The following is a 17562-nucleotide window of genomic DNA, read 5'->3' as shown; positions in this document are numbered from 1 at the left end:
TTTGCAGGCCAATGCTCAAACCACTGAGCTATCCCTCCCCCGGAAGATTAGACAACATTGCCCTTTAATTGTCCATCAAGTACATGGTTAAGCAATATAAAATCTTTTCCTCTCAAGGGTTGAGAACTCCCAGCCCCTATCAGTCCAAAGAGTGAGACTACAAGACTCAAACCCTCGCTTTTACTCATGGCATAGCTGAGCGTTAACACAAAGCCAATCCATATTCTTGATTTCATTTTTCTTTCAAGTCTCCTGCCTCTCTTGATGCATATAACTGACATGACAATTCTCTGTTTGTGACACCAATATTTGACTTTATTAAAAATTATCCTGTATATTTTCTAGTATGGCAAACCACTCACGTTTTCCAACCTCCCGCTTATACATGGTTTCTTATCACTCAATCTATTTTTATCAATGAACCAAGGATTGTAACGGCCAAATAACATATCCTAATTGAGGTTACAATTTGGGGTGCTATGCATATCCTATATGATTACAAATTATTGTAGGTGACAATACAGTGGCTCAATAGACTGGCACACGACTGCAAAGAGAGAGTGGTGTACTAAGGGAGCCAGAGTAGGTTACCTAGCACTGCCTCTTTGGTTAAAACCAGCAGTTATGGCAATTTCGGAGTCTTGATGTGCAAGCCAATGGTCATCAACTCGATGAATTTGTATTCTCACTAAATCAGTGCTGAAAGAAAAGGTTTTCAGTCATCAATTTTTGGAGGAGATGGGGATATACCGAGAGAGGAAGATATGTATCAGAAATCGTTGACTTCTCTGTATATGACAAAGTGTACAGAATTCATTAGGGACAACACAACAAAGTAACAATAAACAAAAGCTATTCAGAAAAAAACAACACTAAAGCAATGTAATCATGTCATTGAAAGGTTTTGTTATTACTTATCCAGTTGTAAGACAGGTTTGAACATTACCTTCAGTGCTCATATCTGGGGTTGGCATCCAGACATAAGCGAGACCTTCCTCTTTATACAGTTTCATAAGGACCTCTGGGCTCATGGGTTCTGGATAGCGGTTGCAGCCCCAGGAATTCTGAACAACATCCCACTCGGTCTGGAAGTTCATTACAGCCGTAACACCCAGTTCGTGTTTTAGCTTGATGGTTACATGCTCCACTTGCCGAGGGCAACTTCCCAGCCAGATGTTTGGCAGAATCCTAGCATTGAAAAAAATGGTAGCATAGCTCATTAAGCACTTTCAACAAAGGAACTCCCCACCCCTGCACAAAACTCAGATTTTCTGTCAGCTTAAAAGGCATTCTAGTTCAAAACCTGGCAGCATCAGCATGTGAGATACGTTGTTAAACACACCCGTTTTGTGTCAGGTGATAAAAAGCTTCTTGTTTTATTACAATTTAACCCGTAATATTGTATTTTAAGAACCAAACCTAAACCTAGCGCACGCAGCCAAATTCACTTCACCTGCGTAGACTGGAGCCCTAGCAAACCATGGCCTAATTAGTAGCACAGGTCTCAAAGACACCAGTCATTCAATCCTGCAGCTGAAGCTTACTAGCAGCATTGATGAGAATAAGGAAACCCAGAAGACTCGCACAATCTCTATGTAGAAAGAAACCCAACAGGCTCACATAATTCAAATGTGGAATGTTACAGTAACAATCTGTAAACCATATAACTATTATTGTTTTATAGCTACTGCTATCGCAGCGGGCAAATCAGATCAGGTTAAGCCAGCACCAGCCTAAGCCATATTTTCTGTGGTAATCAAAAGAGTGTGGATTACTTCTTCCCCACGTGCCTCTGCAATTCTGGAGTCCAGCCAGGACCAGCTACAGAAATTTGAACTATGTTTGGGCTCCCTGGAAGCTGGAAGAACCAGAAATTCTGTGAGAAAACTCAAGAGGATTGAATAATTTGTATAAACAGCCACATCTTTTGGTACTTAGCCAAACTAAACCTCCAAACCTTCTGTGGTTTTCCCATCTCTAATGATCATAAAATCTATTATATGTCTTAGCAAGCTTTCGTACATAAACAAACTGAAACACAGAAGTGGGTGCCTAATTTGCCTAAAATCCCAATAGAGTATTTACATGTTTAAATCAGCAGCTACATACAAATATCCAGTTTGCACAGGCAGTTACAGTAACCACACAGGCAAAATAGGCACACAGTTGCACATGTAATTTTGCAAATCAAGCCCTTAGTTATTCACAGCAAAAAAAATACGGCATCTTTAAGAGTCAGCTTCCATGACTCCTTCAACCTATGATGAAAGTAAGTGTAGCCCACTGGTGAGTGTGTTAGAAGTCCCACTTTGCACCAATCCACGGAGGATATGAATTGTTACAGCTCCCACCTAGAGAGCTTTGGCCCTTTAGTTCAAGCTGTAGCTGCTCATGCTTTCAGCTCTAGTTTCATCCCCAGTGTGTTGGCCAAGACAGCAGCTGTCACATAAGTGCTTCAAAAATGAAATAGGCCAATGATGTACGGCCCACAGCTATTTGCAAGTTCTAATCATTTGGGGCCAGACTGTGGAGTTCTTGCTCCCCCAAATGAGTGTATATTCACTTGAGTAGTTTCATTAAACTCTCATGCGAATACCGCCCCCTTAAATTTGATGGTGCTACCCGCAGAAACAAATGGTCACTAATAGGAGTAAAGGCTCTGGAAATGGGCCTTTGATAATGATTATATCCTGCAGACTACTACTGTAGGATTGCTAGAAAGCCGAATTCAGTGTCATCAGTTTGTATTCCTTATAACCAGGGCCGGCTCCAGGCACCAGCCGACGAAGCACGTGCTTGGGGCGGCACCTTAGAAGGGGCAGCCAATGTTGGGGTGGCGGGGGGGGTGCTCACAGTCTTTTGTTTTGTTTTGTTTTGTTTGTTTTTTGTTGTTGTTGTTCGGCAGGGCGGCGCTCGAGGGGCTTTTTTTTGTTTGTTTCAGCCGGGCAGCACGGCGGGTGTTTCGGCGGCGCGGGGGGGGGGGGGGGGGGGAGGGCGCTTCAGCAGCGCTGTGGGGGGCGGCCCAGTGCAGCACTCTGGGGGTTTGGGCGGCCCGGCACAGCGCTCGGGGGGGGGCGGGGGTTTGGGTGGCCCAGTGCGGCGCTCAGGAGGGGGGGGTTGGGCGGCCGGGCCTGGCACTCCGGGGGTTTGGGTGGCCCAGCAAGGTGCTCGGGGGGGGGCAGGGGTTTGGGCGGCCCGGTGAGGCGCTCCGGGGGGGGGGTTACAGCGGGGCGGCACTCTTCTTTTTTGCCTGGGCCAGCAAAAAAGTTAGAGCCGGCCCTGCTTATAACTGTATTCCACTAGCACCCACAATATGCTAGGCACCCATGAAACACATGGGAACACACAGTCCCTGCCTTGAAGAGGTTACAGTCGAGGCACCTCTTTTAATATGAAGATGAAGAGTGTGATTTTAAAATTCTGTATTTACAGCAGGGCCCCATCTCCCCAGTTTATAGAGAACTAATAAAAAATGGTTAATTGGGGCACATTTATTAGGCAGAAGCTGTACCTTAAGGACTGTCAGTTTAAGTTATGATAGCAGTTTCTCCCAGGTGACTATGTGTGGGAGCTTGTTTGGATAGACACAGTTCATTTGATTCAGCATTAGGGAGACAGTTAAAGTGCTCCATATAAATGCCCTGGCCTATAATGTGATGGCTTTGCTTCCCCTCCGTGGTAGATGATGCAGTGGAAGTAACACGGTTCACCTAGTACTCTTGACAGTAATCAAGCTTTAACATGTCAGCTCTGGGAATGGGAAACTAGCATTTACATCACAGAAAACTCATTTCACTTGTCACTTCTCTTGTTCTAATACCTGTTCTTCATACTTTACATTTCCAAGGTGTCTGTGGTGGAGGTGGAAAGAGTTGAAATGGGATGGTCAGGACTGCAGTCCCTTCATTTCTAAAACTACACAGACCCACCATAGTCACTGCTACACCACACCACCTTCCACTCACATAAGGGATATTGTATAGAAAAGGGGACCTAGTCAGGACTTGCTTACACATTTGAGATCTGCCACTATCATCATGGCCCCGTAGGGCCCTTGGTTGTCAGTATAAATTGAAGCAGCTAATTTTCACTAAGGACTAGATCAGTGCCTGGATGACCCCACGATTGGGAGAGCAAAATGGTGGCTTAATGCCACCTCTGTGGCTCCTCTCCCTATACCGAGCTGTGCTGAGTGCCCCTTGGCCACAGCGTTTCATGGTACATGATGAGAAGACAAATGTGTTCTCTGAGGACAAGAGCACCTGGTATTTTTCTTCACAGTTTTCCTGAGAGTTCAGTACATTCATATAATAAACCCTCAATGTTTTATGATTTGAGAATCAACTAATGTACAGAGTTATCATCTCTTCCAGGGGACAGAAGTATAGATTCTAGCAGATGATTTAACCTGGAGGGACTAGAGTCCTTAGACTAATCATGCAATATAAAAATTGGGCTACAGAGAAAATACTACCTTAGAAATCATTTCCTATGTTTATACAGCATACATGAAAATGAAATCCAGATTAAAATCTGTGGGTGCAACATATTCTATATCCAGATTATCTACCAGGTACTTTGAGAGTGTCCAACAGAATTTTTGGACCTGCTAGAGTCCCCATTGTACCTCAGTTTACAATTAGTGAATCATCTGGTGGCTTTACCATTGAACATCACCATATTTCCATTCAATGGAATGGAGGAAAATGGCAGTACACAGAGCAGAGTCAAGACTAGGGCTGTCAACTGCCTGGATTTAGACCAGATGACTCTTATGAACTGGTTCCTTGGGACCAGCTCCAGGAGTTTTGCCACTGAAGTCAATAGGATCAGGATTTGGCTTCTGGTCTTTCCTCCTCTGTTTACCAGTAATGGCTATAAAGCCTTGGTATACAGTGCATGTATTACTTAATTGGGTTTAATTGTTCTTTTATCAGGACGACATTCATTATAGATAATGTGCAGTGCACAATGACACCAAGTAGATTTGTTTATTCCGTCAATTTATTTAAGAGATCTAATTATGATTATTTCATTCTTTGCCTGGGCTTTCATTCAGCTTTATCAAGTTCATTCCTTTATTTTCTCCTCACTTAAAAGAGGGTTTTAGTTCAAATACAATCTGCAGAAATTGATGAACAGTTCAGTAATTGTATTCTATATATTTATGCCAGATAGTCCTCACAACGGTTTCACTCTATGATAGATAATGGAAGTTAAAGAATTGTAATGCTAGGGAATGATCCTTTCACAGTTTCACTTCCCTTACCAAAAAGTATGCCCTTTTTAAAAAAAATGAACTTGTTTCCTTCTGGAAGTCGCCACTTTATTTCACTAGGTAACCAGGTTTGGACTGGGTTAGTACCGGGGTGAGCGACCTCTTCATTTTCAGCTTTGAGCTGCTCAACAGTTGCTGCCTTCCAGCTCCAGAAGTGATTACTTTACAATGGCAGATTAAGTAACCCTTCCATATAATATGAAAAACAATTACAGATTAAAGGGGATATGTAAATGTAAGATCATTTCAACCATTAATCCCTTTCTCTTCCTAAAAAAGTATGACACACTGGTTTTTTAAAGAGGAATTATAGGAAGAATATGTCAATGTAAAAATGTTGGTTGCCGTATTGTTGTAGCCGTGTTGGTCCAGGCCATTAGTGAGACCAGATGGGAGAGGCAATATCTTTTATTGGACCAACTTCCATTGGTGAAAGAGACAAGCTCTGTGTCTCGTCTCTTTCACCAACAGAAGAAGGTCCAATAAAAGATATTACCCCACCCATCTTGTCTCTCAGTGTAAAAATGGCCCTTTCTTACTCAATGCATCTGTGCACTGTGTGTTACTAAGGCCTGGTCTACACTACAGGAAGCTACCTTAAGTTGACCTGTTAATGTATGTGTCTACACTACCTTGTCCTTTACGTCGACCTAAGTTACCTCTGATGTTGACTTGTGTAATCCACCTCTGCAGCGCTTAGTTTGATTTCCATGGGCTGATTGCGAGGTAGTGCAGGCGCAGCATTGTGTAATTCAACTTAATTGGCCTCCAGGTGGTGTCCCACAATGCTCATCTGTGACTGCTCTGGAGATCATTCTCAACTCTACTGCACTGCAGCCAGGTAAACAGAAAACAGCCCACCCCCTGCTAATGCCCTGGGAATTTTTGATTTCCCATTTCCTGTTTGACCAGAATTGGGAGCATGCCAGCTTGAGCACTACTGATCATGGAGACTACACGCCCCAAACGCGCTCCAGCCTGGTCTGCACAGGAGGTGGTGGATCTCATCGCTGTGTGGAGAGAAGAGTCTGTGCAGGCAGAGCTCCGATCCAGCAGAAGAAATGCTGACATATATGCAAAGATCACTCATGGAATGGGGGAGAAGGGCTACACGAAGGACACACAGAAGTGCTATGTGAAAATAAAAGAACTTTGCCAAGCGTAACAGAAGGCAAGGGAGGTGAACAGTCATTCTGGTGCTGAACCCCACACATGCGGGTTCTACAACGAGCTGCATGCGATTCCCGGGGGTGACCCCCACAAGCAACGTGACAACTCACAGGCGTGTGAGTCTAGGGACAAGGAGGAGGATGATATGGTAGATGAGGAAGAGGAGGAGGAGGAGAATGGGAGACAGGTGAGTGGTGGATCCATTCTCCCCAAGAGCCAGGAAATATTTTTAACCCTGGTGTCTTGTGGGTCACAGGACATCACAATCGACTTCATTAATTCGGGGGCTCGAGGTCAAATTAGATAAAGTCAACTTAATTTTATAGTGTAGACAAGGGCTAAGACTAAAACATTACATAGGGACTCAGAAGACGTGCTCAAATCCCAGCTCAGACACAGATACCTTGTGTGACTTTGGGCAAGTCACTTAGGGTCCAGCATCTAAGGGCTTGTCTACACATTGCTTCAGGCCACACCAGAGAGGTGTTAGTCTGCACTAGCCTGTTGTGTACTAACTGGCCTGTGTGGACCCTAAAAGTTCCCCAGTGCATGCCAATGTAGTCCTGTTTCAAAAAGTACTACCTTTGTGTACACTAAGGAACTTCTAGTGTAGGGATTCTCAAACTTCATTGCACCGCGACTCCCATCTGACAACAAAAATTACTACATGACCCCAGGAGTGAGGACCAAAGCTTGAGCCTGCCCGAGTCCCGCCACCCTGGGTTGGGGGGCTGAAGCTGAAGGGCCTGTAACCTGAGCCCTGCCACCCAGGGCTGAAGCCCTCTGGCTTCGGCTTTGGCCCCGGGTGGTGGGGCTCAGGCATTGTCTTTGGTCCCGGCAAGTCTAACACCAGCCCTGGTGACCCCATTAAAACAGGGTCCTGACCCACCTTAGGGTCCCGACACAGTTTGAGAACCGCTGTTCTAGTGGATAGCAGGAGGGTCCACATGGGCCAGTAAGTGCAGGACACGCTAGTGAGGACTAACATTAACACTCCCTTGGTGTGGACTAAAGCGTCCTTTTGACCTGTAAACTGAGGCAACCAATGTGAAATCATCACTCATAGAAAACAAACATGGAACCTTGTGAAGTCACTTGTACATTTACTTTTCCACACTTTAATTATTTTCAACGATGCAAACATATATCGTGCTTGGATGATTCTCCTCCAAGACTCTTTATAGTCTTGATTAAATTATGGCAGCTGAAACCACACATTTATTTCATGTAATCAATACATATGCAATAGTTTGCTCACCCACAAGGCCATACAGAGTCTGGAACAGTGAAAGATTAGCATCCTGGTACTTTTTTTTACAGAGTGGATTGCCACTTTCAAGCTAAAAACATAAGAACATAAGACCGGCCATACTGGGTCAGACCAAAGGTCCATCCAGCCCAGTATCCTGTCTGCTGACAGTGGCCAATGCCAGGTGCCCCAGAGGGAGTGAACCTAACAGGTAATGATCAAGTGACCTATGTCCTGCCACCCATCTCCACCCTCTGACAAACCCTCTCCACCAAAGAGCCACACCACTGTTGCCGGCACAGAGTGCCCGAGGACAGCAAAAGTGGGGTTCGTTGCTCGGTGTGCTTCGCGTCAATAAACACACTAGGGTGGAGCAATCAAAGTTTATTTGAGATCTCAAAGCGGTGCAAGGAGACTGGCACGTCTCAAATCAAGCACACTAACAGAAACAGTTTTTCTTCTTTTATACATTTTGCAGTTAAGCCTCATCCCCCCCCCCTTCCCCCACTAGCCCTCCCTTTCTCTCCCCCATTCCTCCCTCTACCCCTCCCGTCCCTGGTAATAGTTACTAAGCAAATAACGATTACATTTAAGCAGTTAAGTCATTCTTGGCAGCTATAAGCCTAGCTTGTTAGTAACTTCTTTAAACCATTATCTTGTTCTTTTTCCCTTCAGCCAGAAACATGCAGGCCTCATTATTACCGCTTGATACCGGTGTGAGCAGGGGGTTGCACACGGATAACTGATTGCTTACATATTCCAATTGCACCTGGCTTTTGAGGTCGATTGGAGTTTAAACATGGAAGGAGTTTGGTTCATTTAGGCCTAGTGCAGGAAGGCTTCATTGACACTTGTGATTTTCCACCCTCCCGAGTTACCTAGGGTGATGGTGATGCCTGGTGACGTCAACACCACTGTGCCTTTCAATCCAGATCTCCATCTGCAGTCTAAAGCTAATCTAGCATTTGTGGCCTTGTAGAAAACAGCATGATTCAAGCCTTCAAGGTCTATCTATTAGCTGGCACAATATCCCAGAAGGTCTGCTTGCACCAATGGCTGACAGCTTCAGTCAAGGAACAGTACTTTGCCAGAGTCAAAGTACTTCCCACAAGTAACTGGCCATAAAGTCACTCTCAACCTGCAATTTGTTTATATTGCTGATCTCATTCAGATCAGTCCATACATTATTTTGAACACAGGGCAATGAATTCTTCCTCTGAGGCCCACTCGAGATGTAATCTAATGTCATCGAAACTTGAAATTCACTTCACTTGGCCACTCAGGCACTGCACTACCACCTCACTTGGATTAAGGAAGATCAAAATAAGAATCTGAGGATGCCAAGAGGAATACTAATATATACAGATAAAAAGGCATCGTGATTCAGCTGAGGTAACAAAGAAAACAGTCTTCAGGTTGACCAAGCCTTCCCTCAAGGCTTTTATTCCCCGAGGTGCTAAGGATACAATATTTATAGCAAAAGAAAAACTATTTTACATTCCAAGAAAAGCAATACAAATAATCCAGTCTGCATTACACCAGACTTCTGCAGTGCCTAGATGTACATGGAGTTTTATCTCTGCCAACTCTCCACTTCTGATATTATTTATTGGACCAACTTCTGTTGCTGAGAGAGAGAAGCTTTCTCCAACAGAAGTTGGTCCAATCAATGATATTACCTCATCTACCTTGTCTCTCTGATATCCTGGGGACCAACACGGCTACAGCAACTCTGCAAACACTCCTGACACACACATATTGGCAGGTAGCCAGAGGATAAGGTAGGGCTGTATCTCTACCTCCTTTACAAAGGCCATGGGTATTCTGTACTTTACCTGCTGCTCAGGGCTCCAGCTCAGAGTGCATTTCTGAATCCTTCCCTGACGACGTCGCAAAACTCTGCAATCCTACGTTTGTCTTCTACGTAGTGACATCTCTTTTCTGTGTTACATCACATCATACCATAGTGCAACATCACCACAACATCACCACCCACAGCTATCATCATCTGCGAGCTCCCTCCTTTGCGGTGACCTTCTTTAACCCCTATAGGCTCCTGCCTCCCAACTGAGTAGCTAATTGTTCTTGTTGCTTCTGGGCCTTCCGAGCTCCCTCTCCCTGAAAACCTATGTGAGAGTAACAGTCCTTTGCTTGCTAGTGTCCAGATAAGGTCCTTGCACCTTGTCATGATAATGATGATGATAAAGGAGGACATATTCAAAGCAATCTAGAAAAATTACTTAGGTAATAGCCTAATCTGCTGGGCTATTAGTTTTAACAACAACCTCAGGGGCAGTAGAGTTAGGTCAACACTTTTGAACATCCTATCCTAAAATGTATGGAGCACTCTGTTTTTGCAGATGTTTCAATCTTTTCAACCCCATACAACTAAGATGCACAAGAAGCTGACAGATTAGTTTCACTTTCTTCTCACAAATTAAATCTCAGATCTCTGGTATATTTTACTCTGTTAATCAAATTGTATTGTAGCACAGTATCTCAGAGATCACAGATAACTTGTACCTACAGTGCTGGATTACGACCTCAGTTACATCTGTGTATAACCTGAGTAACTCTACTACTGTTAATGGAGTTATTACAGATTTACATCAGTGTAGCCAAATCCATTGGGTCTAGTCCATGATCATCTCAATGAAGACTATCCTCTATGATATATTACTTCCTACTTTATCCATCTTAGTTTTAAATGATTCCAGTGATTAGGCTTCCACCACTCATCTTCTTCTTCTGTTTGTTTGTTGCAGCTCTATTCCAGAATCTAATTCCTCATACCCAGCAGACTTAGAAAGACTGATTGAGAGGGTACGATGACTGACCTACTTTCTCATAGCTAGATGTCCTCTCCCTCCAATCAAGAACTGAAACACTCTGTGCTGTGGTTTGACTTGGAATGCCACTGCCTGCCCTACACCTATTCTGTGGATACATGGAGGAATTCAGTCTCTCAGTCAACATTTTTCACAAGAAATGGGGGTAAACAGTGAGATAGCAAAATCTGCAAACAACCGAGAATTATTCTGGATAGTCGGGACTAGAGAAGTTTGTTAAAAAATCCACAGGTACCAAACATAGCGGAACAAATAGGCAGAACAGTGGTGGCAATGTACTTGGAATAAATAATATGAACTACTCCCATATATAACTGGGTTCTAATTTAACTAAAATCAACCAGGAAAGAAAACAATGTGTCACTGTGGACAGCAAAATGAAAACATTACTCCAAGTGGAGGTCAGAAAGCAACATTAGACTATACAAATAATGCATTTAAAGTAATACTCAAAATATGGTAACATCATTCTACATATCAATAGTAAATCACATCTGAGGTCCTCCAGTCAATCCTGGTCATACCATTTCTAAAAAGATACAGGAAAAATTGAAAAGGTCCAGAAATAGGAGATAAAAATGATTGGCATCATGAAAAGATTTCCATATGAGGGGAGACTGAAAATAATAGGCCTATTTAGAGGTAGACAGAGCATGACATAGAGACAAATAAGAAAGCACATGGCAGAGGTATATAAAACAATTACTGGAATAGAGAAGGCCAATTGGCAAGGCCTCTGGGGAAGGGAGGGCAAAAGGGACATTTTGCCCTGGGCCCTCCATTTGAGTGGTGCTGCAATCTAGTGTGCAGTGTCACAGTGCCACTCGGGTTTGCCCCAGTGGTCTCTCCATCATGATGGAAGGGCAGCCAGACCAAACCCAAATAACCCCGCGCACCTGGTCACAATGTCCAGAGTGAGGAACTGGGACAGGAGCTGAGCCACCACTGCAGGGTGAATATGCAGCAAACTTGCTCTCCAACTTCCCCTTCCCCCTCCAATTCTCCTCAGTGGTAATTTGGGGGTGAGGGGCAAAGAGGGGCTCAGTTTCAGATTTTGCTTCACACTCTTCTAAACCTCTGTGAAGCCCTGTCAATTGGATAATCCTATTAATCCTTTCATAATACATGAGCAAAGGGATAGCCAATGAAATTGAAAGGCAGCCCATTTAAAACAGATACAAAGTTTGGGGGGGGAGGGGTGGGAGAGGTTGTGCACAGGATAATCAACCTGTTGAACTCACTGCCAAAGGCCAAGAGCTTAGCAGGGTTCAAAAAAGGATTAGACGGTTTTATGTAATATAATTGAATCCTCCCATTATACATATAATAAAAATATAAAGGATATAAACATTCATGATTCAGGCATAAACAAACCATTAAGAGAAAGACAATCCCCTTATGTGAGGATTATTCCACATATTTCCTTCCTTTTGTCTTCCTCTGAAGTATCTGGTACTGTCCACTGAAGGATACTTGACCATCTGGATCACTGGTCTGATCTGGTATGAGAATTCCTGTATTCTATTAAATACACTTTACATGAAAATAAAAAACCAAAATAACTCCTTATCTGATGAAACAGTGGAGTAGAATTGGCAGATTGAGGCCCAGCCTTTTCAAAGCTGCAATTGTTTACTCTGAAGACCTGACCCATTCTGCTAGTGACTTACTGATAAAGTTCACCCGCAGATCAGTCAGATCAAGTTTTACAATGAGAGGCTTGACTTGAATAGGATTGAGCGAAAGCAGCCAGATGCACTGAACTACTGACAGCATGAGCAGAAACTCTACTGACTGGAGTAAAAGAAGATACCAGGATTTGCCAGCAGTATGATTTATTCATTGAAAACTATGATCTAATAGGCACGATAACATCAATTTTATCAATAAAGACACATAAAACGGCCATAATCTGAGCAAAAGCCAACACAGGAAAAGAGCTGATTAATGGGGAAAACATATACTGCTGAAATGACATAGCAGCAACCTTGTTAAGGCTACTTACGCTGCAGAACAAAAGCTTACATTTATCTAATGCCACAAGCAGAAGGAATATAATTTGGTGATTAGAAATTCATCCTAGTTTACTACTAAAGCTGTAAGGTTTATTTTTAAGTAGAAAATGCAACTGCAGGTTTTTAAAATAGAATTAAATAGACTACAATATAGTTCCAATGGGTTTCCCCCCCCCCCCCCCGTCTTTCATTGTTTGTGGCACCCTGAAGAAAAGTAATTAAGCTCTGGCAAATTTTCTTCTTAGATGTAATTTGGACTACTTATCTGGGATTCTCAGATGGGAGCAGACTTGGCAACTGAAAGGAAACACCTGTTTTTATTACTGCAGAACAACACAGTTTATCAGTCTGCAAAATTTCTGAAGCCCTTGAACACTGGTTGATATGCTTAATAAACTTATTTATTCAGTGTTCACAAATTTATTTATGAAATATGGCATCAGAGAGCCTGGTTCACTGATCTGCAAGATGAACAAGGCATTAAGCCAATCAATGTTAAGTTAACAATGGAATAAAATGAAAACAAAGGCTAAGATATAAAAATAATACTGTGCTGATAACTGAGACATAAGCCTATGTTGACATCAAGGTGCTAAGCAGCTCGTGTAGGTGCAGAGCACCCTCAACTTATATTGAGTTGAGGAGAAGAATATGTTAGAAAATTCCAGAAATGGAATTTGGCCAAACCTGCAGCCCCCAGTGCTCCAATAATGCAAAAAGGATGGAAAACTACCCTAGCAAGGTGGCTAGGGATTCTCCTTTATACCACTCCCTGATGCATCTCCCAAATATAAGATGTGGAAGGAGGCATGACCAGAGTGCAGCATGCTCCAGTCATTCTGGATTGATGGAATTACCCCTAAGGGGCAGTTATTGATGGCATGAATTAAAGCATCCCAGTAGCTATGCTCTTTTACATCACAGCCTGAACCTTGCTTACCCCAAGGGAAGAGGAAGTGAAAAGGTGTATTTAAGCCAGCTTTGCTCCTCTGCCCCAATCAGAGTTCAGCTGGACCCAAGGATTTGGCCCAATATTTTTTAAGCCTCTAAAAGCAGAGGGCACACCCCACTGAATTCAATTGAGACATTCCTGTTGTCAATCCAATTAATTTGGCCCTACAAAATAAGTAAGTAAAATAAATACATAAATAAACAAAACCAAAACCCTTAGTCAGTTTCTTTATATCTTATAAGGCTGTGTTAGAGTTTTATGAGATGCAACCAACCCTATAAAATGGTATATGGTAGAATAAAACTACTTTGATTCTGTCTTCTGTTCTGGGAATGTCCTAGCACAACCTGGCATGGTCATGCAAGGCTTTAAGTATGTGACCATCCTCAACTTTGAAAAATTAAGCCTTCTCTTCCCCATCACCTGATATATAAGCTATGTTACATCAGTCTGGATTTTGCATTTGTGCATAAAAGTTAAGAAAATCTGTGTTCCAGATGGTTATTTATATACACTCCAGTGCCTTATAGGAGTTGATGTCCAAAGTTAGCCCTGTGAAATTTGCAGTCAAATTTTACCTTCTAGCATCCATGCTCAGGTCTCATTGACTCTGGGGAGACGTTTGCATACTATATACAGCAGAAAACAGAATTTGGTCCTCTAGGACCTGATTTTTCCCTCTCTCTCACTGGTATAAACTGGGTGTAGCTCCACTGAAGGAAATGGCATGTCACTGGTGAAAAGCCAGGGTGAAAGAAGAATCAGGTCCCGTGGGCTCATGCCAAATGAGCTGAGGAGCTAGTCATGAAGATGGTTTCTCATTTGGCTTCAGAGAATTAATATGTAAATACTCTGATTACAGAACACAGCTTAGTGCATTGGTTGCCAACAGTTACTTGCTACATATGTCTTCATCACATTGCCAGCATTCAAATTTGTTTTGAATTAGAACTAATAACGATGAATGTGAAGTACAACAGGCTGCTTAACTAAGCCAGATAGAAATGAGCCATGAATCTGTTGGCATCAGGAACCAGGATTTCTAACATTAGTGCTTAATGATGGGTCTGATGCCACTACTAGCACCTTTGTAATGCCTTACAAAATTGGTTAATGCCCCTAAGGATGAAAATTAAGCAAACAGTTCAGAAGACCAAGGCATTGCTGGTGAAAATGTCTTTTTCATCTTTGTGCTAAGTTAACTTCCCAGTCTAAACTTCCCAAATAATGAGATGAAAATTGTGTAATTGAAAATTAACTTATTTTGGTTGAGAATTGGCTTTGTGGGCTAGTCCCAGTGTATAAATATGAAGACGACTGAAAGTCTCTGCTGGACATGAAGAGCCTAGAGATTTCTGGAGGAAGCACATTCAGAATTTGTGGTATGTGAAGAGGATGGAAATGGCCCACTTATGTCACTCAAATGCAATCCCTTGGACAGGTTTATTTGTAGTTAAACTGTCTTAGTTATTCATATTTTTAAAAAATAACACCATAGTGAATAGTAAGAATTGTTAAGAAAGCTAGAGACACATGCTAGAGAATTACAGATGGGAGCATTAGGCCTTATAAATACTAATAGAAAAAATCTGAAATTAACTCATCTCACCACAGTGAGAACTCCAAAAAGTTCTAAGATAAGGTTACACCCCAAAGCACAATCATAGGGACAAGATGGTAGGACACTTCAATTGTATATAATGTCCCAATCAATTGCTAAATTATAAACCAAGGAAGAGCAATATTGACAGGGACAGTGTGCTGCCAAAATTTTAACATTGGGCTGCCTCAGTCAGCCACACACGTCATTCTCCGAGTAAATACTCTTCTCTGAATTTTAAATAAACAAATTTTATACACCACCTGAGCGACACCTCCAGCACTCATTTTCCAACCTACCACCTAGCCTATCACCAGAGATGACTGGATACCCAACTAGCTATTCCATAGCCAGAGGCCATAAAATGTCCTACATGCCACTACCACCATCATCACTGCAGCTGTCACATAGGGAAGCTACCTACAGGAGCCTCCATGAGGTGCTGGGAAGGTGGAAGCATGGTGTATTAAGAAGTATTGGGCTGGGTTATGTGGGGAGGGACTGGATTTGAGGTGGGGTGGAATTGATGGATTTGAGTGGTTTTCTCCTGACTCTTGGAGGAGGACCTCAGGTGGTGTGTGTCGCAGGCAGAAGAGGAGTACTTTTGGAGTGAAGGTTAAGGAGTGACTTGATTACTGTCAGCAAGTACCTATGTGAGGAACAAATATTTAATAATGGACTCTTCAGTCTAGCAGAGAAAGCTAGAACATGATCCAATGGTTGGAAGTTGAAGCTAGACAAATTCAGACTGGAAGTAAGGTGTAAATTCTTAACAGAGAGTGTGATTAACTTTTGGAACAATTTATGAAGGATCACATTGGATTCTCAACCACTGATCTAGTCTGAGCTCCTGTATAACACAGACCATAGAAATTCTAAGAATTATTTTGGGGAAGTTCTATGGTTTGTGTTATACAGGAGGTCAGACTAGATCAGTGGTTCTCAACGAGGGGCACATGAACCCTTAGGGGTACGCAGGGGTCTTTCAGGGGTACATCAACTCATCTAGATATCTACCCAGATTTACAACAGGTTACATAAAAAACACTAGCCAAGTCTGTACAAACTGAAATTTCATAGACAATGATTTGTTTATATTGCTCTATATTCTATACACTGAAATGTAAGTACAATATTTATATTCCAATTGATTTATTTTATAATTATATGGTAAAAATGAGAAAGTATGCAATGTTTCAGTAATAGTGTGCTGTGACACTTGTATTTTTATGTCTGATTTTGTAAGCAAATAGTTAAGTGAGGTGAAACTTGGGGGTACACAAGACAAATCAGACTCCTGACAGGAGTCTGGAAAGGTTGAGAGCCACTGGACTAGATGATCACAATGGCCCCTTCTGGCCTTGGAATCTAGGACTCTCTTCTGGCACTGGAGCAATAGGAAGGGTGATAACGTGAGGTGTACTCTCAGAGGTGGTAGGGAAGAGAATTTTTCCCCAGCAGTAGCAGGAGGCTCAGTCCTAGTACAGTAACAGGTAGAGCTTTTTCCAGTGGCAGAGGGACCCCAAGAGGAACCGTGCCCAGTCCTCTTCAGCCAGGACTGATAACCATATGGTGGAGTCCTGAGAAAGCTTTGGAAGTCAAGAGGAAATAATTAGTTTGACTAGAACTTTTAGGAAGCTGGCCTACAGCAGTTTGTTTCCATGGGAACATAAAGTTAACAAGCGCTGGGAAGGGAGGAGTGGTTGTCTGATTACTTAGATTTATTTTGTTGCCTAAGATTATGATTTCATCTGCTTTGAAATAGGAACTGTGGGCACTTTGATAAAGGTATTAAAAGTGATCAACTATAGTTTATGTACGTACCTCTAGACCCTCTGCCGAACACTATTATTGTAACGCTGTAAAGTGTTACTCAGCCCTGGATAACAGCCTACACTACAAGTGTAGTAAGGAAACTGGGTTTCTTTGTTATTTTCTCTATCTCCTATGGTGGAAATGTTACTGGAGAGTGATGAAAATGCCTCTCTGGGCTGACCATAAAGGATATGAGCTGTTACAGCCCACAGCTACAGTGCCTTGGACCTGTAGCTCAAACTGTAGCAATTCAGGCTTTTAGCTCTAGAGATCCCTGGTTCAATCCCCCATGTGGAGACCAGGAAGGTGGACATCACAGAAGCACCTCAGTGTTACGGTAAGTTCAGCAATAAAGGATTTAGCCTTCTGCAGTGATAACAATGGGCTATGTTGTGCTCATGGTGAAATTCACATAAATGTGAAGGGTCCCCATAAGGCCTTCCACATCTCTGAAGCCTGTTATAGAGGGAGGGGCACCAAAGGCACAGCATGCTGGGAAACTCTGCACAACTACCTGGTGGAGAGCGGGGTGTTTTTCCACAAAGGCTCTGAATATGCCTGTTTTGGGGTTGGCTAGAGATATACATATCCAGTGGCCCAAAACTGCAGGGCAGAGAGGCAGCAGCCATTGAGA

The 17562-nt window shown here is 42.8% G+C and overlaps 1 protein-coding gene across 3 annotated transcripts in view; it reads right to left on the bottom strand.

Annotated features, from left to right (window-relative positions):
- Window positions 1-17562, bottom strand: part of EPM2A (EPM2A glucan phosphatase, laforin) — a 46988-nt gene that overhangs the window by 4102 nt on the left and 25324 nt on the right. For all 3 annotated transcript variants that reach the window (XM_054023117.1, XM_054023119.1, XM_054023118.1), the window contains exon 3: window positions 947-1188. In XM_054023117.1, coding sequence (XP_053879092.1) covers window positions 947-1188 — 242 coding nt within the window. The remainder of the gene's footprint in view (window positions 1-946; window positions 1189-17562) is intronic.

Source organism: Malaclemys terrapin, chromosome 3 (assembly GCF_027887155.1).
Source record: "Malaclemys terrapin pileata isolate rMalTer1 chromosome 3, rMalTer1.hap1, whole genome shotgun sequence".
NCBI classification, from domain to species: Eukaryota; Metazoa; Chordata; order Testudines; family Emydidae; genus Malaclemys; species Malaclemys terrapin.
Note: the sequence above shows the minus strand (reverse complement) of the source record. Positions and strands in the feature narration are given on the sequence as shown.